Source organism: Protopterus annectens, chromosome 3.part1, assembly GCF_019279795.1.
Source record: "Protopterus annectens isolate FY-2018-M chromosome 3.part1, PAN1.0, whole genome shotgun sequence".
In the NCBI taxonomy this organism is placed as follows: domain Eukaryota; kingdom Metazoa; phylum Chordata; order Ceratodontiformes; family Protopteridae; genus Protopterus; species Protopterus annectens.
In genome coordinates, this window is record NC_056732.1 from 1040433301 (window position 1) to 1040459241 (window position 25941).

General features: G+C 42.5%; 1 protein-coding gene across 1 annotated transcript in view; it reads left to right on the forward strand.

Moving 5' to 3' along the window:
• PSMG2 (proteasome assembly chaperone 2) overlaps positions 1-25941 on the forward strand; it is a 415374-nt gene that overhangs the window by 148308 nt on the left and 241125 nt on the right. Inside the window, exon 3 of the mRNA XM_044067193.1 lies at positions 16023-16081. Within this exon, the coding sequence (XP_043923128.1) occupies positions 16023-16081 (59 nt within the window). The remainder of the gene's footprint in view (positions 1-16022; positions 16082-25941) is intronic.

Here is a 25941-nt window from a genome sequence, read left to right on the forward strand (position 1 = left end):
AGCAGAAACTGGCCTTCAAAAAATTGGTCCTTTCCAGCCACGGACAGACTTCAAAGAGGCAGATACAGGCGCCCGAGGGGTAGAGGGCAATCTCAAGGATCATTTAGAGCCAGACAATGGCAAGCTCCTACACCAAGAGGTGAAGAAGATAGATCACAGTCATTCAGAAAGCAGACACAATGACTTTCCCCTTTGCATGCCAAGCAAAGCTTTAATGGCAGCACCTTTAGGCGGAAAACTGGCATTATTTTCAAAAAATTGGCATATTGTCACAAAAGACAAATGGATCCTGGACATTATAGACAGAGGCTACAGATTCCACTTTCACACCCTTCCAAAAATCAGAGGCATGCCAAACCTGCCAAAAAATCAAAGGGCAGAGGCACAAAAACAAATTTCAGCTCTAATGGACATGAAAGCTATTCAAGAGGTACCTGCAAAAGAACAGGGTCAAGGTTTTTATTCCAGACTATTCCTGGTACCAAGGAAGGACAAAGATTGGTGACCTATTTTGGACCTATCCATCCTAAACACATATTTAATCGTACCAAAATTCAAGATGCTCACATTACAGCAGCTTCTTCCCATGCTGGGCAAGGAGTCTTGGCTGGTAACATTGGACCTCAAGGAGGCATACCTGCATGTCCCTATCAGACAAGATTGCAGAAGATACCTCAGATTTCTTGCAGGTTCAACCCATTATCAATTCTCTGCATTGCCCTTTGGCTTATCTACTGCGCCCAGAGTGTTTACAAAATGCCTGGCATCAGTAATTGCCTTCTGCAGACTTCAAAGGATACAGATATACCCATATCTGGACGACTGCCTGATCCAAGCGGACAGCAAGCACATACTTCTGAAACACCTGGCATTTGTAATAAAATTGTTGAACTTTCTGGGATACACAGTCAGCAAAAAGAAATCAAAACTAATACCCTCTCAAACAATAATTTTCCTGGGTGCCAGCTTGAATACAAACACCCAGATGGCCTACCTCACGCCAGAGAAGCAAGGGCAACTATCTCAATACTTCAGCAAAATGGCAACCTTCACCAGGCTGACTGCAAGGAAAGTCTTGCAGGCTCTGGGATTCATAGCATCTTGCATCCTGCTGATCCCATGTGCAAAGCTGCATATGAGGAAACTTCAATGGTACCTAAAAAACCTATGGTCTCAACACAGCCACAGTTTGGAAACAATTATACAACTCATTCCATGTCTTCAAAAGGAATTTCTGTGGTGGGCTCAAGCATGCCAAAGAAACATAGGTTCCCCCCTTCTGCATGCCTCAAGCAAATCAAATCATCACAACAGACGCCTCGGACTACGCCTGGGGGGTGCACATGACAGATCAGTGCATTCAGGGCAAATGGTCCCTAAAAGAGAAGCACCTACACATCAATCAAAAGGAAATGCTAGCAGTACGAAATGCTATTCTGGCCTTCAAAGACCTACTGCATCCCGGCCAGCTATTGATAAGGACAGACAACACCACAGTGATGTGGTACATAAACAAACAGGGAGGAACTCATTCATAACCCCTGTGCAGACTAGCCATGTCCCTTTGGAACACGGCTCTGGAATTGCAAATCCAACTTCAAGCACAATTCCTGCCAGGGAAGGAAAACACACTGGCAGACAACCTAAGCAGAAATATGACAGATCCACACGAATGGAAGTTGCATCCTCAAGTGTTCGCAAAGATAATTCAGGCATGGGGACAGCCAGACATAGACCTCTTTGCTACCCACAGAAATTACCAACTGAAAAAATTTTGCTCAAGGACCTTTCATCCACAGGCCTGGAAAGTGGACGCACTTTCTTTCAATTGGACAACATTGACAGTCTATGCCTTTCCACCTCTTTCTCTGCTGCCCAGAGTTCTATTAAAAGCCAGAGCAGAGAGGCCAAACATGATTCTCATTGCTCCAGACTGGCCAAGACAACAGTGGTATCCACTCCTGAAAAGCCTGACGCATTCCCCGCCATGGATCCTGCCTCTAGTGCCTCTTCTGTTGTCCCAGCACAACTTCAGAACTCTTCACAGTCAGCTGAAAACCCTCAATCTATCCGCATGGAGGATTCCTTGATTTTCCAACAGACCCTCCTCTCCAAGGAGGTGCAGGATGTCATCTTGGAGGACAGAAGACCTTCTACTAGAAAAGCCTACTCCGCCAAATGGAAACGGTTTTGTGCCTGGAATCAGAAAAAGGGCCAGAATCCTTGGGTACTAAATTTACCACAAATATTACAGTACCTAGCTGAGATGTTAAACAGTGGACTTTCCTTCTCCTCCATCAAGATCCATGCTTCAGCCATTTCTGCACAATACAACACAGATCCTCCTTTATTCTCTCATCCTCTCTTAAGACAGTTCCTCAGAGGGGCTAAGAATATAAAACCCCCAAGGAAACCACCAGTACCTGCTTGGGACCTCAACTTCATTTTAGAAAAACTGACCCTGCCTCCATTTGAGCCAGCTGCTTCAACAGAACTACAATATTTGTCATGGAAAGCAGCCTTCCTTCTGGCTATCACCTCAGCACGCAGGGTTTTGGAACTACAGGCCCTCATGGCTGTGCAACCTTTCATCATTTTCCATCAGGACAGAGTTTCCTTACGAACCAACCCTTCCTTTATGCCAAAAGTAGTATCCAGTGTAGCCTTGAATCAGACTATCCACTTACCTACCTTTTATCCTAACCCACAAAACAAAGGGGAGAGACTACTACATTCCTTGGACATTCACAGACAACTCCGTTATTATTTGGACAGGACAAAGCCATTCAGAAAATCCGAGCAACTCTTTTTGTGTCCTATGCTACAGCTGCTCAAGGAAAGGCAATCTCCAAACAGACAATCTCAAAATGGATAGCCCACTGCATACGCTTTTGTTACTCATTTCATGGAAAAACTGTACCTACACGCATCAGATCTCACTCCACAAGGGCCACAGCTACCTCTGCAGCTTTCCTCAGGGGGGTTCCTACCAAGGACATTTTGGAAGCAGCCACTTGGAGTTCTGTGCACACTTTCTCCAAGCACTATCACCTTCTACTTTACTCTAAATCTAGAGCGGGCTTTGCCACAGCAGTCCTGCAGGGCATCCTTGCTCCTCCTAGTTCCACTTAGTGCCTGCCACCCCTTTTTAGCTTTGGGATTCTACCCATCTGTTATGACTGCAGCTGTATGCACGATGAACATAGTACAGTTTTGTACCTACCATAAATGTAGATGTTCGAGTGCTAATACAGCTGCAGTCCAGGTTTCCCTCCCTCCATCCCCTCTTGGGACAGGCCTTATGACAAACACCTCCTCATACAACCTGATTGGGGTATTCTTTTATGGTGTATTTGCTTGCAAACAACTGTTTTTTGATTATTTTACATTGCATTCTTACATAAGTTTACGTTTTGCCTTCCTTCTGGGGGCACCTGATATCTGGGGCAAGAAAAACCAAAGAAGATGGCGTCGGCTGGTTCTTATATACCCCTGCCGCACTTGAAGTCAGGGAAGAAGCGACGACAACCAACGCCGGACCTAGACTTTGGAATTCGGCCGACCGAGGATCCGCCTGACGGCAGGATAACCCATCTGTTATGACTGTAGCTGTATTAGCACTCGAACATCTACATTTATGGTAGGTACAAAACTGTACTTTTCCATGAGAAGGCAGACAACACCAGGAATGTGTCCAAAATTTTGCATTAGAGAATATCCGTTTTACTCCTCCAAGTTTGTTCATTGTGGTATTCAGTGTTGATTAATGTATTTATTAGTTATACCAACTGATGCAAGGGAACTTTTTCAGCCATGACCATGGTCTGCATTGTAAATACAATGTGAGAGAGAAAAACTCGAGTAAATTTTGTATCGTTAAGCTAAAGTACAATAATACAGTGATAAAGTCTCTGTGTTAAAGCTTCAGGGTTGAGGGTTCAGTCCTGACTACCAGTCATAATGTCTGTGGAGTTTGTGTTCTTTCTGTGTCTGTTAATGATTTGCCCAGTTTTTGTAGAATGTCTAGATTTTTTGCCCATATATTTTTCCTCATAAAAACATTGAAGTTGCTAAATAATGGCAGATATTTGAGATTTAGACTTCATATTCTGTAGAATAATGCATACTAATACAAATCCTGTTGTTCTAGCATTTTTCTAAGTTCATGAGAGAATTATTTATAATCTGTTCCTATTTCTTTTCGACTTTGTCCAAATTTCTTACATTAAAAGGTTGACGTGTGTGTGTGTGTGTGTGTGTGTGTGTGTGTGTGAGAGAGACAGTGAAATGCCCTAGTAGTTAGGGTTAGCAGGTGGTTAGTAATTTGTTTGGACTCAAGCCCTGTACCTTAGCTACAGGAAACAAGAGCCTGAATCCTCTACCTAAAATAATTAACTGTTGTGCTTAGCAAATGGTATCACTATTGTGTGTTAAACCAGTGTTAGTAGCATGGCCGGTAGCATGCTTTTGTTTTGATGTATAAGGTTGTGGGTTCTATTCACACAGCATGTAGATGGATTGCTGATACTGTGTTTGATTTTAAGATGGCGGGGTGCTTTGTGATCAGTATGACAGTGGTCTCTCTTAGGAGATAGGGTGATGAATATGCATTTTTTGGCTGTAGTTCATTTACATGGGAGTTTTTTTTTTTTACTGGTGAATGGAGTGGTAGCGAGGCATATTGACCCAAGGGGCAGATTGCCCAGCTTTGGTGATATTCAAAACAATGGCTGTATGTTTCATTATTGTGCTTGTACATGGCAGGAAGTATGACTGGATGGTCATTTGGGAAATATTTCATTCTGGTACTTCTGCATACTTCTACATTTTATTCAAGGGGTCGATTGAGTGACTTCTTCATTTGCTGGTTGCACACAGTAGGGAGTGCGACTGATGGGTTGTTTGGCAAAACGTTTAATTTTGGTGATTGTGTTTATCTCAACATATTCCCAAAGGGGTCATTTGGGTGAATGTTTCATTTTGGGCCACGTGTATAACATGTACTAATGAAGATATCAGTAGGGAAGTAATTAATTTGTGTATCATGGAAGTGCTTTTTGTATACATGGTCAGACTGCTGAAGTGATCGGTGGGCAAAACAGTTTACTGTGTCATTATGGCGCTTATGCATACAAAACACAAACAACTGATTCACTGGCTTACTGCAAGGTGCCATGCCATGTTCTCTTAGGTGATCTATTTGTTAAAAAAATTGTAGTACAGATACCGTGTAACAAGCATAGGTTATCTTTAGCTCAGGGTTCAGTGATGGTTATAATTTTTTATGTATCCAGCTTACAAGAATCATTTATTATCAGATAACAATATGCACATACTGTATTGAGGAAAACCGATGATAAATACATCTGAAGAAATGCTGGAATGATAGATAACGAACAGTGCTATGTGTTATTGTAACCTGAGGGATAATTAGGTGAGACATTAGCCTTTACTTCTGAAATATAAATGCCAAACAGGACCAGAACCAGCGTGGAGCCTTGGGATACACTGCTAGTGATTTGTCTCCTAATGGAAGTTGACTCACCAGTCTTGACCTCTTGGGTCCTATCTATGAGACGGCCAGTAACCCAGAAAGTTATGTAACCATTTATACCTAGCTCTGTGTGTTTGCAACTATAACTGTGTGGTGGGGGGTATTGTATCGAACACTTGGCCAGGTCAGGGTAGATGGTCTGCACAATTTTCCCCTCATACACAAGTCATGGTGACCCTCTTGAAGAAAGTAAATTATTTTTGAAATGGTTTACTTTGTAATCATTTTGTACCCTGTGTATCTGACAAAAGAGATGGCTTGGGTGAATGTTTCATTTGGTGCATGTACATACCAGTAAATGTTACTGAAGGGTCATCTTATGTAAAATTTCATTCTGGCACTTGTGCGTAAATCATTTTATTGAACAGGCTGCTTGGGGGAATGTTTCATTTGGTGGTTGCACAAACTCGCAGATGTTACTGAAGGGTTATGAGTAGCATATTATACCTAGAAATATGTGTGACTGTTGTAAAGAAACTGTGTCATGGAAAGTAGTTGATCTCTTGGCAAACTCTTCAACATAATACACCGATGCAGGTGGTCATCATCTCACAGATACAAGGTACAGGGTTTGATTCTGACCAGTGTTGGCTAGACTTGTAATTGTCAGCAGAGAGCGGACTGATGTAATATTTACTTCTTGAGCTTACAGGCTGAGTTTAATAACTATATTTAATTTACATTTTGCTTACATGGGGTGATACCTTTGTAACACGGCATTTCAAATAGTAGTAGAAAGACATCATTTTGGAATGATGGCTAACTGGAACAGTGTTGATAGTTATATGCAAACGTTCTGAATGTATATTCTGATTTAGTCTTTCTACCGAAAGATGTCTGGGTGGTATGAGTGGCTTAGTATTTTATGGCTGATTGTTGCCATTGCTCAACCAGACAGTTTGGACATTATCTCTGCCTTTTCTACTTCTGTGTCTTATTGTAACCACAGGGATGGTTAGGTGAGATAACATGAATTACTACTTTTTGGACTAATTCTTACATGGATGAACCAGATGTGTTAGACATTTCTGCTTGTAATGATCCTATTCCTGGATTCTACTACTGGATGAGATAGTACAGCAGATAGTGGTATTTGCCATGTATTTTGAAATTATTGTTATTCCCGGTTTCTAGCTGTATAATGCATGTTTTTTCTCCATTTCCCTAAAATAGTTCACAATGAAAAATCAGGGAATTGTAAAGACATACTTGGCTGCACAACAAATTATAATGCCATTGTACCTGCAAGGATTTGATTGGCTCACATTTCTAAATTACATGGTAGCACACTGTCTTTATTATTATGACTTCTCTGCAGATATGTTCTGGGCATTTAGTTTCACTTGACCTTGTGAAAGTGAAATGCGATATAGTGGTAGATTGTCTGGGAGGAAGGGCTCAATAATATCTTAGTGTCATAATGTTTGACTGAATGACTCTGGTCTTCTCCTTACTGATGATACTGAATTTGTGTTACATAACAGCTGCACAGTGTAATATAATGAATGCCTACTCAACAGTTATGTGCAGCAGTTATCACCTGTGTCTCAGCATGCATACCTTTGCAGTAATGAAAGGAAGGGCATCATCACATTAGCAATACATGCAGTTACAATATAGCAGTTCGTCATTATCACGTTTCTGGGAAAAGTCTCAGCTGCTGTCACTGTTATTCACATAAGCAGAAGTCGTTATCGCTTTGATGAATGCACAAACCAGGTTGTGTTTTTTCTCTGCTTGGAGTCATTGCAAGCAACACCCCCTCATAAACCTCTGATTTTTTTTTCTTCCTGTGTGTGTGTGTGTGTGTGTGTGTGTGTGTGTGTGTGTGTGTGTGTGTGTGTGTGTGTGTGTGTGTGTGTGTGTGTGTGTATATATATATATATATATATATATATATATATATATATATATATATATATATATAGATATATATACACATGTGCCCCCTTGTCAGTCATTGTGTTTTCACGGGCGGTAGGTATGTACCTCTGCAGCATCATCAGCACTTATGTACCTTATAAAAACAAAATGCCCCTGTGAATAGGAGTGAAGATTTGGATGGTCTCACCAGGTAATGCATTATGATATATATGCACACCCTTCCAAAAGATCTGTCAAATATCAGTAGTAATGTGTTTGCATTTTCTTTCCTGTGCAGGTTTGTCCACCTTCTGACACTGACATGGTTTCACGAGCAGGAGAACGGCAAGTGAGAGTGTGGGTATGTGGCCATTCCTACATTCACTGGGCTGCCAGCCATGCCTCCATAACTGAAAACCAGTACAACTTGAGCTTCCCCACATCCAGTGTGAAGGTATACTGGAGTGCAAGAAGAGGTATGCATTGGAGCGGAGTACTGCAGTTATTGGAAGAGAAGTGTTCCATCTACCCTGAGCCCGACTCTTTGTGCTGCACTTTGGAGGGAATGAGGTCATCAGTCAACCACTCGGAAGGCTACAGTTTCAAATCGGAGCAGTTTCTGAACACTTGCAGCCATGGTGGCCACGTTGTCATTTTGTGTGGTCTGAACAACAGATATGGAAAACAGCAAACCGTCAACGGGCAGCCCACAAGACTAAATGTTTACAGAATGGGTTCATGCATGGCTTGATACACAGGGTCAGTGGATTTAAATCTGTCATGAGAGCATCACCGCAGATGTTCACCTGTTCAGAAGGGATGGCATTCACCTAACTGAGGAGTGCATTGCGTTCTTGACTGACCTCCATAATAGAGTGAGGAGAGCTATGCAGGATTGGTAAAATGCAGCTTGTGAGAAGAATGGAAAACACCCATAACCAAGTAGGACCAGTATGATAAGTAAACCTCTATTGTGAAATGTGTTGTGTAAAATTTATTTTTTCTGAGTTTGGCAAATAACTGTGGTAAGGAGCTGGTGAAGATGCTGAGAAAGAACAACTGTTTCAGGAGAGTGCTAGCACGTACAATCTAATATGTCGGTAACCATCCTGCAATACTACTTTGTTTATTCTGCTTTTATCAGGCATGTGTAGAGTTTAGATGACAGGAAGGGCTTAGTAATATAGAACTTGATCCCTTAGGTCCATTGCTAAATTGACACATGTAAAGAGAAAAGGCATACGTAAGGCAGACTGCTGACACTGAAGGAGGTCGTGAGACTGTAGTGGTATCGGCTGTCTGAGTGGGTAGCCAGCACAGCTATTGGACAGATCAGATGGCCTTGCCTGCCACAGTCCCATGCCTGTCCTGGGTTCATTAGTGGAGTGGCGGTCCTTGCCTTCCTTTTTCTCTTTACATGTACCCATTCAGCAGTATGTTGGCTAAACCGAGAATGTGTATATTTACAATCGTATGTGTCTACATAGTGAAACAACTGGGTCTGAATGCTGTACGCATGTAAAAATATCATTTGATGTGGAAATGATGATTTTTTTCATATTTTGGTAAATAACTTTGCAAGGGAGCATCTGAATGTGCAAAGTAATACCTCATTTTGAAGACAGTATTCATAGTTCCAACATGGTAAAAGAACTCTCCCTGTATGTTGTACAGATGTACAGATATCAAAGTTTGTTTCGGACTTAGGTTATGGAAATTATGATTTTTTTTTCAAATTTTGGTAAATAACTTTACAAGGCAGCATCTGAATGTGCTAAGTAATGCCTCATTTTAAAGACGGTATTGATAATTCCAACTTGGTAAAAGAACTGTCCCCTGTATGTTGTACACATGCAGATATCAAAGTTTGTTTTGGAGTTAGGTTAAGGAAATTATTATTTTTTTTCATATTTTGGTAAATAACTTTGCAAGTGAGCATGTCAGTGTGCTAAGTAATACCTCGTTTTGAAGACCGTGTTACTCCATACAACATGGTAAAAGAACTGTGTCTGTGCACCGTACACATGTACAGATATCACAGTTTGTTTAGTCTTGTATGATTATGAAAATTATACATTTCCAATACTTCTCATTATTATGCCCATATCTTTGCAAGGGAGCATGTTGATCATACAAATGATACATCATTTTAAAGCTGACATTGAGATGCACAACTTCTACTCTGATATGTGCCCTCTGTCTGTTACAGGTGATAAGATATTATGCTTTATTTATCAATTATGAGAAATATATTAATCATATTTCTGCAAATATCTCCATAAAGGAGCATCACACAATAATGGTTAAGGTATCATTTTAAAGCTGACGTTCATACTAATAAATTAAATACAAATTGTATGGGTCTACATGGTACATTGACCAAGATATTGTGCTTTGCTTTTCCAAAAAGGTAAAAAATCTGCACAATGTCAACATTCCTTGCCAAATATTTAATAATGACATTGATGTGCACTATCAACATTTACACTGTTGGAAAGGTCACTTTTGTGTTTACATTTTTAGTCTAGGTCTTAGAGTTATGAACATTTGTTTTCTGTATGGTATTACAAATGGATTTTCTGAAAATGAGCTCAGGCTGCACCGTTGTTCCTATGGTGGAATTGAGCAGGCAGCTTTTTTCTGAGCTGCTCCAGTGTGAATGAGTTAAAAGAAGAGTGCCTCACAAAGAGGGTTTGCAGAGCTTATGATAGACAACTGAGGAACTATCAAATCCAGTCTGAAAATGTAGAAATTGCAGCTAACTGAACCTTAACTGAGGAACTAACTCCTCCTTTAAAAAAGTAGGGCCAAAAATTCAAGTATGTTGTGTACAGGAGCAGAAAAGGGATCAAAATTATTTTGATGTGCCCAGTAAACAAACCTTTTACGTTTACTAGAATAAAGCTTGTGTGCAGAAGGCTTATGGGAGGATAAAAATTTGTCAGACTGGGCAAGAGAGCATAGGTTGTCTGGCTGTCAATGAAATTGGAGAAGCCAGGCGGTCAACCTGAGGTTTGTTATGTCTGGCTGGATCTTGCCTGTCAGGTGAGACAGGAGGTCTGGAGATGGTTCCAGTGTCCAAGGTTGTGAGAAGTAAGTGAGGGCAATGGAAAGGGAACCAGATCTGTTGAGACCAGTAAGGTGCAATGGGGATAACTTTGCTCTTCAACATGGCAGCTTTCTGCAAAAAGTTTGGAATGAGTGGGATAGGTGGATAGGACTGTAACAGACCAGGGTGCCAATCATGAAGTAGAGCATCCCTTGGTGATTCCCACATGGGGGATTAGAGAAAAGTAGCTGTTGCACTTTTTGTTTAGGGGAGAGGCAAAAAGATTTCAGCAAGGCTGGCCCCACTGATGAAAAATCATTTCTGACATGTTCTTGTTGAGGGACCACTTGAAGGGTAGAAGAATGCACCTGCTCAGCTTGTCTGCTATCACATTGGACTTCCCCAGAATATGAATTCTTATATGGATGGGATCGCCCAGTGCTTCTCGACACAAGGGGTAAGGTCTGGTCCCTCCCTGTTTGTTGATGTACCAAACTGACATAGTGTCTGTTTGAATTGCAATTGTCCCTAAAGGAAGAGCATCCTGAAGGGCCTGCAGTGCTAAAAGCACTGCTCTCATTTGTAGGACATTGATATACAAGTTGGCCTCCTCTGGGACCAAATGCCTTGGACTTTTTTCCCCAGAAAGTTTCCCACCCCCACCCCAACTGGGAAGTGTCCATGATCACTATGGCCTTGGGTTGATGGGGAATGAATGGATGGCCTTGTATAATCTGATCTGACTGAACCCACCACTTTGGGTCTATCTTGCATATGTGGGTGATTTGTATCAGAATTGACATGGGTGGTACAGTATCGACCATTGTGCTGTTTGTATCCACTGTTGAATCCTCATGTAGAATCTTGCTGAAGGTACTAGAGTTGTTGCCACTGACATTAATCCTAGAGTTTGAAGGACCAAGTGGGCTGGTGGGCTGAAGTCTTGGTATTGCATATTATTTTCCTGACTTGTGATCTTATGGTTTGAACTCTTGAGAGTGAAGCTGTCACTGAGTTTCTTTTGAGCAAAGCTCCTATAAATTTTAATTTTTGAGTCTGGTCCAGTTGAGACTTTTCATAGGTTATGGTTATCCCCAGATGAGAACACATCTGGAGAACCTGATCTCTTGCTGTTATTAATTGATGTCTGGTCAAGGCAGTAATGAGCCAGTTATCTAAATGTGGAAACACACAGAATCCTTGCAATCTCAAGTGAGCTGCTACTACTGTCATACATTTGATGAACACCCTGGGAGCTGTGGTTAGACCAAAGGGCAGAATTCTGAACTGGTAATGACTAGCTCCCAGTCGGAAGCATAAGTACATTCTGGATCATCTGTTCATCTTTGTGATAGTAAGCATCCTGAAGGTCTGTTGAGCACATCTAGTCATCCTTGCTCAGAAAAGGGAGAACGGACTGAACTGTGACCATCTGGAACTTGGTACAATGAACTGACTTGTTTATGTTGCAGAGATTGAAAATTGGTCTCAAGTCCCTTGTTTTCTTAGACACTAAAGAATCTTAAGTAAGTTCTGGATTCTGTCTGGTCCAGCGGGACCTCTTGGATGATGCTGTCTTCTTCTAGCAGCTATTGTATTTGTATTGCTGCTTTTTTCCTCTGACTGGGTGGAACGTTGAGAATTTTTCATAGAGTTGGGATGAAAGGGAAAAGGGTATTATATCACCTCTGGAAATAATCCTTTGCTGCTTTTTTCCTCTGACTGGGTGGAACGTTGAGAATTTGTCATAGAATTGGGGTGAAACGGAAAAGGGTAGTGTATTACCTCTGAAATAATCCTCTGCGCCCAAGTATCCTTCATGTCTAGCCAGGCTCTCTGGTGCAGGGATAATCGAATTGCCTCCAGCAGTGGACAGTTGGGCCTCATTTCAGGAGCACTGGTAGGTTCTGGTAAAGAATGAATCTCTGGACCCATGGTTTTGCGGGCCACAGGGGTGGTGTGACCATTGGAGGTTCCTCCTCTGCCCCTAGGGGAACATCCTCCACATTTGTCCTGGAAAAGATCCTGGGATTTCCTGAACCTCAGTTTTCAACCACATCGTTGATTCATAGCGAAGGTTCTTTGAGGGATTGAAAAACATTCCATCCTTCTCACACCTGGATAATGTACCCTTCACTTTGGGGCCAAACAAGGGCATGCTGTTAAAAGGAGCATTGATTAACAAAGACTTGAAGGGCTCCGCAGAATCACATAAGTGCATCCAGGCAAGCCTCCTGACAGAAATGCCTGAACCCTCTACCCTTAAGGTTCATTCAGCTACATTTGAAGTAAGCCTCATGGAAGAATTGGAAATAGACTGCAGGGTAGCCAACTAAGAAGTCACAGAAGATTTTACTTTTTCAGAAATAGATCCTGGGAGTGTATATTTGATGGCTGTTTTATCAAATCCCTCTGTAATTTGGTGAAATGTGCTAAATAATTCAGTGACCTTAAGGCGAAGGGTTCTGAAGCATAAACAATCTTCCTAGATCTGTCTGCCCGAGACTCCCTGTTGGGGGGATGAACATTGGAACTGTCCTCGGCAAGTTCCTTTTTAGTGGCTGCCGCCACAACTATGGCATCAGCATTCACCCCTTTCCCCCAAAACTTTGTCCACAGGTGGTGCCATAATTTATTCTGTTCTCCAAGGTATAGGTTCAATGGCTTCTGGTTCTTTCCATGCCTGCCAAGAAATTAACTCATTGAGCTTGTCGGTGGGCAGAGTCATCCAGGATGTAGATATGCCAGTACTGAAAGCCTCCAGGAATACAGACTCAGATGAAGGGTTACTGGGCATTCAATCAACTCTCTGCTTAAGGATTTCCAGGATGTCTCCAAATGAGACATCTTCAGGCGGTGACCTTAGGAGCCCTTCACCTTCATTAAGGTCTGTATCTTTTGTGATAGATTCCTCTAGGGAGTCTAACTGCTTCCTCTTACATGTCTTCTTCTTAGCGACCTCCTCAGTGGCATGCTGTAGGGAGGTATCAGACGTTGAGATGCCCTGATGGGAAGCGTGGGGTTTTCATACTGGCTGCCACTGTCAAAAGAACGTTGAGACTCTAAGCACAGAGACATGAGGGTTGTAGAATGTAGATCTGAGGTAGTAGAGGATCCCTCTGAGCCGCTGAGGGAGACAGTGCTCTCTCTATAGCCTCAAAGACAGACCACCCTAGAGAGGAAGAAAACCTTATATCCAAACAGACAGGCTTTTGGACTGCTGTCTCTCCCTGCTCCAAAGGCAATCCCCCTGAGGTAGAAGCCAGAGCCGAGTTAACATGTGCCGAAGGCATAAAGACAGTTCTGACAGTTTCGGAGTTGACTCCAGCACCTCAGATCTGACCAGGAGACTATGGCTGAGAAAGCCTTTCAGATCTGACTGAACCGAAGTGCTCAGAGCAGATCTGTGATCCGAGGATTAAGGGTATCCTCTGATCAGAGACATGGCTCAGATCCCAAGGACTCAGACCAGACAGTTGTAGGAGTCAAAGGAGGGACTTGTAAAGTGGGTGTAGTAGAGAAGCGGACCTCCTGTCCTGAAGGGGTAGGAGGAGGGAAGGCACCCATTTGGCTCTGTGCTGAGAGAATCTTTCTCGCCAATCTTTCCACATCATCTTCTGTTAAGACTCCTGAAAGAGCAAGTGGAAAAAACAGAGGAGCGATCTGGGTCTCTCAAAAAAGGAGGAGGAGACCCTGGAAGTATCCACACAGGGTGAATAAGTTGTCCTTGGCAGGTAACTAGCAGTGGCTGGATCTCCCAACATTTTTATCAGATCCAAAGACATCGGATCTGACAGGTTTTTTTTTTTTTTCTGTTTAGTATCCCAGGTTGGTGTGTACTCCGATAAGGTTTTCTTTTTAGGATCTGATGATAAGGTCTGATCTGATTGAGGCCTCTTTTTTGAATGGTCAGAGGACTTAGAAATAGTAGACAAACCCGGAGAAGGAAATTTTGAGTTTCTAGATTTTGGTGCTCCAGATAAAACCTCTCTGAAGGCAGAAGGAAGCATGCCCTTTAATTTCTTTTTACATTCTATAGGAGCTGTGAGATTAAACCCATGACAAATTGCTCAGTCCTCTTGAAGATGACTAGGACGAAGACAATATATGCATAAAGTGTAGGCATCAGACATTGGGATCTTCTGCCCACACTTAGGCCCAGCTGGGTTTAAGAAATGCCTTTTCTCTGGCATGGCTACCAACGGGGAGCAGTAAAAACACTATCATCATCAATAACACTGTGAAAGTACACTGTATTAACTATTTTTATAGATATATAGTTTCAGAGGAAAGTACAGTACAGGAAAAGGCAGAGAAAAAATACTGATGATGGTAACAGTGTATACTAACAATAGTATTCAAGGGTACAACTGTACGAAAAATGGAAAAATAGAAAAATGATAAATGATAACGTTAAGGAATAGAGAAAAAAAATGAAGAAAATTAAGTTTTAACTACCAGAAAAAAATGTGAAAATGCTAATCTGAACACTTACCTGCTTGAGAACAATGGTCAACCACATCTTTCGCATAAAGCGGCAAATGAGATGCAAAGTACTTGGTGTACTGTGGGTAAGGGAGGAGCTTGACAGTGTTTGGTTGCCACGAGCTTTAACAATGGCAGAGTCAGATCCGAGGGATCAGATCCGAATGCATTAGTTGAGGATAGATTGAAAATTGACAAAATCAAGCTTTACAGTTATATTGTTTTAATTGATGAACTTGTCAGGATTTTGCATTTTTTGCAATAAGAGTGCTGCTGAAAAAGGGCTTTTGAAGTTATAGTGCATGTCTTCAAGTAACTGACAGGACAAATTTCCACATTGGATTTTTCTCCTTTAAACTTGGAAAGGTCCAGTGCATTAGGGATATACATACATACGTTCATGATACATGTATATAACTTAGACTGTTTCCCATTCTCTGTGGTACTGCAGTCTCAGAGTTGGTATATATAAGTAGTAAGGGTTTTGGAATACTCTACCCATGACATGGAGTGTGCAGGTGTTTTCCCCTGCAGCAATGTTTTATTTTAATGATTTTCTGTCTGTCGATGAGAGACCACACAAATAAGACTCAGACTTTTTGCTTGTCAACAGAATGGTCCTGTAGAAACTTAAATTGATCAGCTTGAACTGTAAGAGTTGACTGTTGACGTAGTGAGCCAAACCCCATTTCCAGTACTCTGGTAGTATATGAGGAGCCTCTTATAATCTTATTTAAGATGACAGGTAGATGAAAAGTGCCATAGAAAGACTATTTCTTGCATATGGAGCTTTGTTGCATTTCTTAGCCAGAATTCAGGTGGAGTGAACATCATAGAAAAACATTCCAACAAAAAGATGAAACAATGTTTGATTCTTTAGGAAGCTGTCTGAGCTTGCTGTCAAAGAATTTGTGGAAAAAAAATTTGAGTTAAAGTTGATTTTTCTGTATACGATTCCAGTGTACAAAGAGCATGCCAACAGTAAAATAGTCTTGTGCTATTAAGACTGGTGAACTTTTGTAGCTATTCTGTAGAAATACTAACTTTTTAAAAACTTTCTTGTGCCTCCAGTGTATTCCCTTCCTGAAAAGAAGCTGGCTGTACTGCAGATAAGATCACCAGTTTTGCAGGTGAAATTTTGCATGGCATTTATTATTCTTTCTACTTTATTGCTATATCTGTGTCTTCCACTTGTCTAGAAATTATTTTCCTACATATTTTAAGGTGTTCTTGCACAGTGATGAATACTGTACTCTGCTTTTTTATCTGAAATGCATGTGTGTACAATTAAAAGAAAAAAATAGTAGATGTAATGTTGTCCTATCTCGCCTTCATTCTTAGCAGGCTAGGTTCGGAACTGATCCTCTGTTCTGACTCAGCCGTTTACAAACGTTTGAGGTCTCCAAGTAGCTCGTGGCTTCCCTATCCCATGATGCACTAGGGAGTTCCCCAGATCTCGTTTGCCGCTAAAGAGAACTGATGCTTCAACTGGCTGTGGTTGTGTTTTTCATAAATATTTTATTTCTGCATAGTAAACTTAATAGTTCTCTTCTGTTTAGTTTAATAAAGTAATTTATTTTTTCTTAACAAACTTGATAAACTGTTTGTTTCCATTGCTGTTTATCTGTGGCCATCGTTTATTTAAGGCCTAAATTCCCTTTTCCTCACCTATCCCAGCTTTTTGTGTGCAATATAGGTTCTTTCTTGAGCAGTAGTTTGATACTTGGTTTAAATTAGTGTGTGCAGTAGTTAAGTAGAGTGTTGGTTAGCTGTTTTGTTTTTTCTCACTATCCAACGATTAGTGTTAACTGAGTGTGTTGTGTGTTATGGATATATAAATATAGATTTTCTTGTTAATTAAAAGAAAGAAAGGACTGTTTTTCTTGTGTTCTGTGTAGCCCGTTTGAGTTAGAGGGCTTCTTTCCATTTTAAACATATTATTGTGGTGTGCTGTGTTTTTTCTAGTGTTCTGTAACCTGCAAGGTAGCTCATTTTAGTTAGAGAACTGCTTAGCCCGTTTGAGTTAGAAGACCTTTTTTCCAGTTATTTTTTGCCCTATTTAAATATATTATTATGGTGTGCTGTGTTTATCTATAGAGTGGTGTCAGTTCTGCAATGTCTAAGCAATAAAAGGATACCAAACCCTAGGGGGTTTAAAAAGTGCACTCAGAAAAATTCTGTTTAAAGATTGGTCATATACTGTGTGTGTGTGTGTGTGTGTGTGTGTGTGTGTGTGTGTGTGTGTGTGTGTGTGTGTGTGTGTGTGTGTGTGTGTATGTATGTACTGCCTTGGAGCAGTACATTTGCAAGAGTCTTGCTCTATTTGTCGTTCATTCAGTTCTAGGATTCTTGAAAGAAAGAACAAACCAATCTTAAAAGGATTGTTGAAGACTTCTTTTTCTGAGGTCCTAGAAGAAGATCAGAGCCTAAAAAAACAAACCTCTTCCCGTTTCATAAATCTGACAGATCTGGTAAAAGATCCTCTTCAACTTCTTCAGACCAATCAGAACCATCCAAAAAATTACCAAAGATCTCTGCTTCGGAAACAAAATCTCTCAAGCCCGAGAAACTGTCTACCTCGGCTCCTCCTATAGTGGAACCATTGGTATTTCAGGTTCGAAGCCAGTCCTCAGTATTGGAACTGGTTTCTCAGACCCTAAGATCTCTGATCTTATAGGCTGCAAGATCCCCTGCTCCATCCTGTCGATCCTCCAGGAGCCTTTCTGATGACTGTGTGGATCTCGTGGTGCGGAGACTTTTGAGGACACCGAGGCTAGCCAAACTGTTATCGGAGCTGACCCATAGGGTTTCGGAACTGACTCGACTTGCCTTGTCACAGTCTATTCTTCCTCCGACCCATCTCGGGGTTTCAGAGCCAGAATACATAGAGATGATATTAGTGGAACCATCGGAACTGAGACCTGTCCCAGGATCTTTGCCCTGACTACTTCTCCGATTTCCTCGGTGCCGTCTGAGCTCGGGGAGTCTAGCAGCTGATGCTGTAGGGTCTGTGGAGGACAGTCAGATCGGACTTTTGTTAGATCCAAACTTGGCGCTTCGGCATGGGTGAGCCCAGCCCCTACATCAGATTTGGAGCCAATGCCCTTGGTGCTGAGGATGTCTTCTAGTTCTTCGGATCCAGGAGCTTCTTCGGATCATGGGTAGGGGGCCTTTGAGGTGATGAAGAGAGCATTGTCCCCACGGGCACCTCCACTTCCAGATCCATTCATTCCTCCCCCAAAGTCACCAGTGTCTGTCTCAGCAAAACCGCATCCACACAAATGTGGAGACCCATGGCCTCAGGACGCCTTATCAGGTGAGCCCCTCTCTTCCAAACCTGTCCAGAATACCCTTCTGAAGAGGTCCCCCAGAAGGGATTATGCAAGAGGAAGCATTTGGACTCCCCAGAGGAGTCAGTCACATCTGACACAGACCTCAATGACTCAGAAGGGTCCCCATGGTCACCCTCTGAGGATGTCTCATTTGCAGACATCCTAGAAATACTTAAGCAGAGAGGTGGCTGGAAGCCCATCAACCCTTCTGAAGAGGGGTCTGTTTACCTAAAGGCTTTTGGCCTCACTCTTCAGCCACTTGGATGTCTCCCTTTCGACTGACTTATGGACCTAGTTTGTCGAAAGGCATGGGAGACTCCAGATTCAGTGGAGCCCATCCCTCAAAGACCAAATAGGTTTTATCCTCTGGGGATGTGATAAATTTTTCTTACAAAATGTGTCCCAGTAGATGCTATGGTGGTGATGGCGGCTACAAAAAAGGAACCGTCAGAGACGTCCTTGTATGTCCACCCTCGAAACAAACATCTCTGACGATGGACAGATATGGAAAGTGTGCACCTTGTCTTTAGCAACCTTTACACTCGGATCCCTGAATTATCTCATACGTTTTACCAGATTACAGAGAGATCTCTTGATGGAGCTAGGAGATGTTCTCCAAGGTTTTGTAGCTGCGGGGGTATCTGATAAGGTTACCTCCCAGCTCTCCCATCTTAAAATCAGTAGTAAGCTCCTCCATGAGACTCATCTCCTATGCAGCTAATGGAGTGAGTAGTGCAGCGAGTTCAGGAATTTCCCAAAGGAGGCATTCCTGGATGCGCTTGTGTAACTTTGCAGAGCCCTTTAAGTCTTCCTTTGTTAACTCCCCCTTCAATGGCTTGCCTTTATTCGGGCCTAAAGTGAAAGACACACTAGCCAGGTGTGAGCAAGAAGGAAAGACTCTCTCTGCTGTAGGAGTCCATTTTTCCCTATCTTCTAGACCTTACCCAAAAGGTCAAAAGGGGGGTAAAATGTGGTTCAGAAAATACCAGAGAGTTTTTCAAGACAGATGTGGTGATTCTTCATCCAGGGGCAGAGGGAGAAGCGGTAATGGAAGACACCGGCCACATGGCAGAAGGGGTCCGCAGAACCAGGACAACAGGGAATCCTTCATTGGCAAGCCCTTCCAGCTCTGTTGAAAGGACGCCAGTCTCTGGAGGCAGTCGGGGGTCGCTTTTCTTTGTACCCACAAGCCTGGTTAAATGTAACAAAAGACAAAAGAGTATCTAGAGGTTATTCCATACCCTTTTCCTTCCCCATCCCAGACATTTCACCCAGCCAAAGGGAACAGGCAATCTTAGAAATACAAAAGTTGCTACAAAAAAGAGTCATTCAAACAGTCCTTGCAGACCAAATAGGATGCAGAACCTGATTAAGGTTCTTTTTAGTTCCAAAGAAGACAGGGGACTGGAGACCCATCCTGGATCTCAGCAGACTGAACAGATCAGTAAGAAAGGCAAAGTTCTGGATGGTAACACTGCAGTCGATACTTCCTTTCTGGGACAACACGATTGGATGTGCTCTGTAGACCTCCAGGATGCATACTACCACATAAAAATTGACAGGCGATCCAGGAGTCATTTGCGCTTTCGGCTGGGAGCTAGTCACTACCAGTTTTGAGCTCTGCCCTTTGGTCTCACTACAGCTCCCAGAGTGTTCACCAAATGTATGGCAGTAGCCACTGGTTACTTACGGTGCCTAGGATTCTGAGTGTTTCTGTGGCTAGATGACTGGCTCCTAACTGCCACCACCAAGCATCTAGTAATAAAGGCGAGAGACACCACATTAAAGCTCTGCTCCCATCTAGGAATCAGAAGAAATTATGAAAAATCTGCCTTATTGCCATCTCAACATATCATTTTTATAGGAGCAGACTTGATAGTAAAGCTTCCGCCCAGAAAGAGTACATACCCTTCGGCATCAAGGTCATCAGTCTACTGTTCAAAAGGAAGGTTCAAGTAAGAACAGTTCTGAAAGTATTGGGGACCATGGCAGCAGCAGTAAACGTGATCCCATTGGTAAGGCTGCACAGGAGAATTCTACAGTGGCTGCTGTTCACTCAGTGGACCATGCAGAAACTACCCACATCCCACCAGGTCATAACAACACTTCGTTGGTGGCTTCACTCAACTCATGTGACTTTAGGTCGACCATTTGTTCTCCCACAACTATTAGTCAGTGACCACAGACCCTTCCCCGATTGGGGGGGGGGCATTATCTGGGAAAGACGGTCCAAGACACTTGGCGAGCTCACGAAGCCCATTTGCACATCAATGTCCAGAGATGAGAACCGTGCTCTTAGCATTGCAAGCATTCCAGGACTCTCTTCCACTGGGAGCTATTGCAGTTCAGTCAGACAACATGTCAGTTGTATGGTACGTAAACAAGCAAGGAGGAACCTGATCTTATCCCTTTGTCGAGAGGCTCTGAGATTATGCAGTGGGCGACCTCCTCCCAGCACTTTCTGATAGCAATGCATATCCTGGGGAAATCCACTGTGATAGCAGACAAACTCAGCAGGGTTATTCTGATGCCTCATGAGTGGTCCCTGAAGAAAGAGATGGTGGAAATGATATTCTAAAAATGGGGCCAGCCTTGCTGCAATCTTTTTGCCACATCCATGAATGCCAAATGCAGCAGCTACCTTGCTGTAATCCCCCCTCCCAGAGAGTCACCAAGGGATGCACTTGTACGCGATTGGCCCTCTGGTCTCCCACACCTTCCCTCCCTTTCCATTGATACCCAAAGTTATTATGAAAGCCAGTGTATTGGGAAGGGCCTTAATACGTATCGCCTCTTACTTGCCTCGTCAAATCTGGTTCCCCTTTCTGTGGCCTCATCAGGAGGAGCCTTGGATTCTGGACCCAATTCCGGATCTTCTAACCTATCCATTGGGACTGCTCCATCCATCTCTTCAAACCCTCAAGCTGACAGCATGACTGCTCCAATTCCAAACATAGCAAGGCTACCTGACCTTTCACCTTCAGTGCAGCATATCCTCATTTCTTCTCATAAAGCTTCTACTAGAAAATTATATATCAGCAAATGGAAAAGGTTCTCCTTCTGGGCCTTGCAAAATCATATTGACCCTTTCTCTGCACCTATATCTTCTATATAGGAGTTCTTAGCAAAGCGATTTCATGAAGGGCAGCTGCAGCTATTATTAGAGTTCAATTAGCAGTGATTTCCAATTAGGGGAAATGAGGCCAAATGTTATGTCCAGTAGACTTTGCAAAGCCTTTTTGAGGAGTACCATTCTACTAGGACCACCCATTAAGCCACCTTTACTCACATGGAACCTCAATTTTGTATTATCCCATATGATTCTTCCACCTGTTGAACCTGCATCATCCTGAGACCTGAAGTTCTTAACCTGGAAGACAATTTTCTTAGTAGCTATAACTTCAGCTAGAAGAGTTTTGGAGTTACAACCATGGTCTGTCTAACTCCAATATATGGTATTCCACAAGGACAGAGTCTCACTCCGTACAAACCCATAATTTTTACCAAAAGTGTGCTCTGAATCAAATTTGAATCAATCCATAGACATACCAGTTTTTTTTCCCTAACTATAGCAATAAGGCAGATTATATGTTGTACCAACTAGATATTCATAGGCAGTTACATTTCCATTTGCACAGAACAAAGGACTTTAGAAAGACTGACCAATTATTTGTCTTCTTCTCAGACCAGAAAAATGTTGCTCCACTTGCTAAGACCACTCTTTCCAGATGGTTGTCAGATTGCATTGCATTTACCTACAAATCCCAGAACAAACAACTTCCAGACAAAGTAAGAGGTCATTCTACCAGAGCTATGTCTACCTCTTCTTCTGCCTTTCAGCAACATGGGCAAGACCTCATACCTTTATCACTCATTACAAAGTTGATTTGGTCTCCAGGGACAGGGCCTCCTTTGGATCCACTGTTCTGAAGAATATTCTCCCTTGAGCCACTCAAGAAAGATGGTGCTAGGGATGCTGTCCCAACCTGCTAAGAATGAAGGCGAGATAGGACAGCATCACATGAAGTTATGTACTCTCCATAATGTTCCATGTATGTTGTCCATCTCACCTTCATTCTTGCATCCCACACTCCTTCCCCCAGCCTTTGGCTTCTGGAGGACCAAGAGGATTTATTTGGTGTCTAACTTTTCTCTGACCCTGTTCTGGACTTGTAAACTTGTAAAAGTCTGTGTGTACATATTAGTATACCAGCGAACAAGATCTGGGGAATTTCCTAGTGCATCATGGGATAGGGTGTAAGCCACTACCTACTTGGAGACCTCGAGGTTTTATAAACGGCTGAGTCGGAACTGAGGATCGGTTCCAAACCCAACCTGCTAAGAATGAAGGCAAGATGGGCAACACGCATGGAACATTATGGTGAATACATAACTTTTTTCCCTCAGCTGAATGATTACTGGAGTTCTGCTCCACAGCAGTGCCTTCAGAGGTGAGCTTAACCCTAAAGAAGTAATGTACATGGCTAGGTAAGTTTGTCCCCCCCCCCCTCTGGTGCTAGCATGGATGGATATGTTCGCCTTCACATACCACATACATTACATGAGCGTGATAATACAGCAAATGGTGCAATGTCAACCAGATAAACTAAAAACCAGGTGAAATGAATGCCACAAAGGATCTGAAAATGGTTCAAATTTATTAAATGATCTAAAAGATAAAATCTAAGAACATTGCCATTGAGCACTTCTGTCTCGTAAGAGATTTCATCAGAATAAAATTGTCCCAACACAGAACAGTGCATGGATCATGCAGTCCCTAATAGAACCAAGATGCTTGTTTTTGTTCTGTCTTTCGGCTTTTCCCGGTTAGGGGTCGCCACAGCGGAACTCCGGTCCGCTAATGATTGGCAGTAGATTTTTACGTGCCAAGTTGCCAGCTCTGACACACGACCTTCAACGAAGGTACGCCCATTCACGCATGTCTCCACACAGAAGACGCTTTTGCTGAGAATCGAACAGGACAACGTCTTACTGTGAGGCGACATCGCTACCGCAGCACCACCACCGCAGTCAATAGAACCAAGATGCTATCCTCCAAAAAGAGGAAGCCAGTCTGGTGGTCCCCTGCTATAAACAAACTCTACAACAGAAGAAAGAAACTGTTGCAAAAAAAGAGTAAAATCCCATGATTGGAGGAACTCCGTGGTTAGCCTCAGTAAGAAGCTAAGATCCCTCATGAAATCCTCCAAAGCTAGTTACGAAAATAAAATCGCCACTAATTCTAAAGACAACCACAAAGCATTCCATAGCCATGTCAAGAATCTCAACGGCAACAGTCAAATCTGCTCTGAGTTAAAGCACAATGGCACTAAATATACAGAACCAACTGATATTGCCAACATCTTGGCAGATAGGTTCAGTGCTAACTTTACCCTTCTTTCATCCTGTAAATGGCCCATCTCTGTACCGGAAGAATGCAAAGTTCCTGTAATCACGGCTGCACAGGTAAAAAAAACACACTCTCCAAAGCCAAGAACACAGCATCCATGGGACCTGACAACATCCCAGGCTGTGTTCTACATGAACTACAGAATGAACTGGCACCCGACCTAAGTACCATGTTCAATCATAGCCTCACCTCAGGCTTTGTGCCCACTGAATGGCACACAGTAACAGTTATCCCACTCCACAAAGGGGGAGCCACCACGGACCCTGGGAACTACCTCCCCATTAGCCTGATGAGCCTGGTCTGCAAGGCTATGGAACGTATCATCATGGAACTTATAAACAATGACATTGGTAAGCTCCAAACTCAGGACCCTACCCTGTTCACATTTGTAAAAGGCAGATCTTGTCTCCTAAACCTGATAGACTTCTTTGAAGCGGTCACCAAAGCCATAGATGAGGGTAAGGTGGTTCACACAGCCTATCTAGACATCACCAAGGCTTTCGACACCATCCCCCACTCTGGAATTATAGATAAACTCACTAAACTAGGTATAAATCCCTATGTCACAAGATGGGTTGCCAACTGGCTCACTGACAGAACCCACACTGTGAAAGTAGCAGACTCTAAATCCAACTTCAGACCAGTGACAAGTGGAGTACGACAGGGTTCAGTCCTAGGTCCTCTCCTGTTTGGTATCTACTTCTCTGATGTACAGGCTAACACAAAAGGTCTTTGGCTAACGAAGTTCGCAGATGACTGCAAATTTGGAGCCATAATCAAAACTACTAACGATGTGGACATCCTACAAAAGGGCCTCACTGAGACAAATGCCTGGTGTCAAAGCCATGGCTTCAAGCTCAATGCCAGAAAGTGCATTGTTATCCCTTTTGGTAAAAACTCTGCACCCATGAACTACCACATAGGTGGTAGTCTGCTTAACACCGAAAGTGTGATAAGAGACCTTGGGACACAGGTGGACAGTAGTCTCACCTTTGATAATCACATCGCCATAGTAGTCAGGAAATCCTTCTACGTGGCACACCTCATCACAAAATGTTTCTCATCCAGAAAAAAGAGGTCATTGTTCCCCTCTACTCATCACTCAATAGACCCATTTATAGAGTACAGTGCCCCTTTTGGTATGTACCTCACAAGACCTCTACAACAACTGGAAAGGCCACAGAAATACCTCACAAAGAGTACTACCGGCCTCAAACAGATGCCCTACGCAGACTGTCTCAAAAAACTCCAGCTTTACTCTGTCGCATATCGCCTACTCAGAGGCGATCTCTGCCTAACATACAAAGCTATGTCAAACCCAGAGATGTTGGACATGCTCCACGTAAAGAAATCCCAATACCTCCGAGCTACATGCTCTAGGGACCTAAACCTTGTCACCACAATAAACAGAACATGCTGGAGGGATAGATTCCTGTCCCAGAGACTTCCCATACGCTGGAACAAATTACCTATCTATATCAAACAAAGCTCTTCATTAGCACTCTTCAAGAAAAATCTTGATGATTGAATGGGAGATAGAAATTTCACCCCAGGGATCACTTCTGTGCCTCTGCTTGACAGGGGCACAGGAAAATAACTTTCTTGGGTGGCAAAAGCCAGGGTACCATTTGACTATGCTTATATAGGCCCTAGGGTTAATAGCCTAGTACCTACCTATGAACCATTATATACAAGATAAAAATGGAGTTCATTGGTAGTTGGTTAATTTAATTAAAATCAAATTTTCTTTAAAGGGCTAGGAAATAAATTCTAATGCACAATAACTAATATCCTATTTAAAAAGCTGCAAACACGTTGTTGTGTCTTTCGGCTTATTCCGGTTAGGGGTCGCCACAGCGGAACACCGGTCCGCTAATGTTTGGTAGTGGATTTTTACATGCCGAGTTACCAGCCCTGACACACAACATTCAACGAAGGCACGCCTATATACCTTGCTAAATGTTAAAACAGCATGCAACAATGCCAAAATAGCAATCACTTTCAAAAAAATAATTTAATTTGTTAGATTTAAAACTTAGTACAGGTGCAGTAGAAGCACATTCATTCAACCCGGGGGAAGGGTAACCCCCAACCTGAGTTGCTAATGCAGTTCACTTTCTTCCAGTCCCCCGTCTGGGAGCCAATGTAATCCTTTTCTAATGCACCAAACTGAAATTTACTACATCCATTGCATTGTAAGGAATGTATGTACAAGGCACTGTTATTTTTTGTTTGCAATATCTTGCAT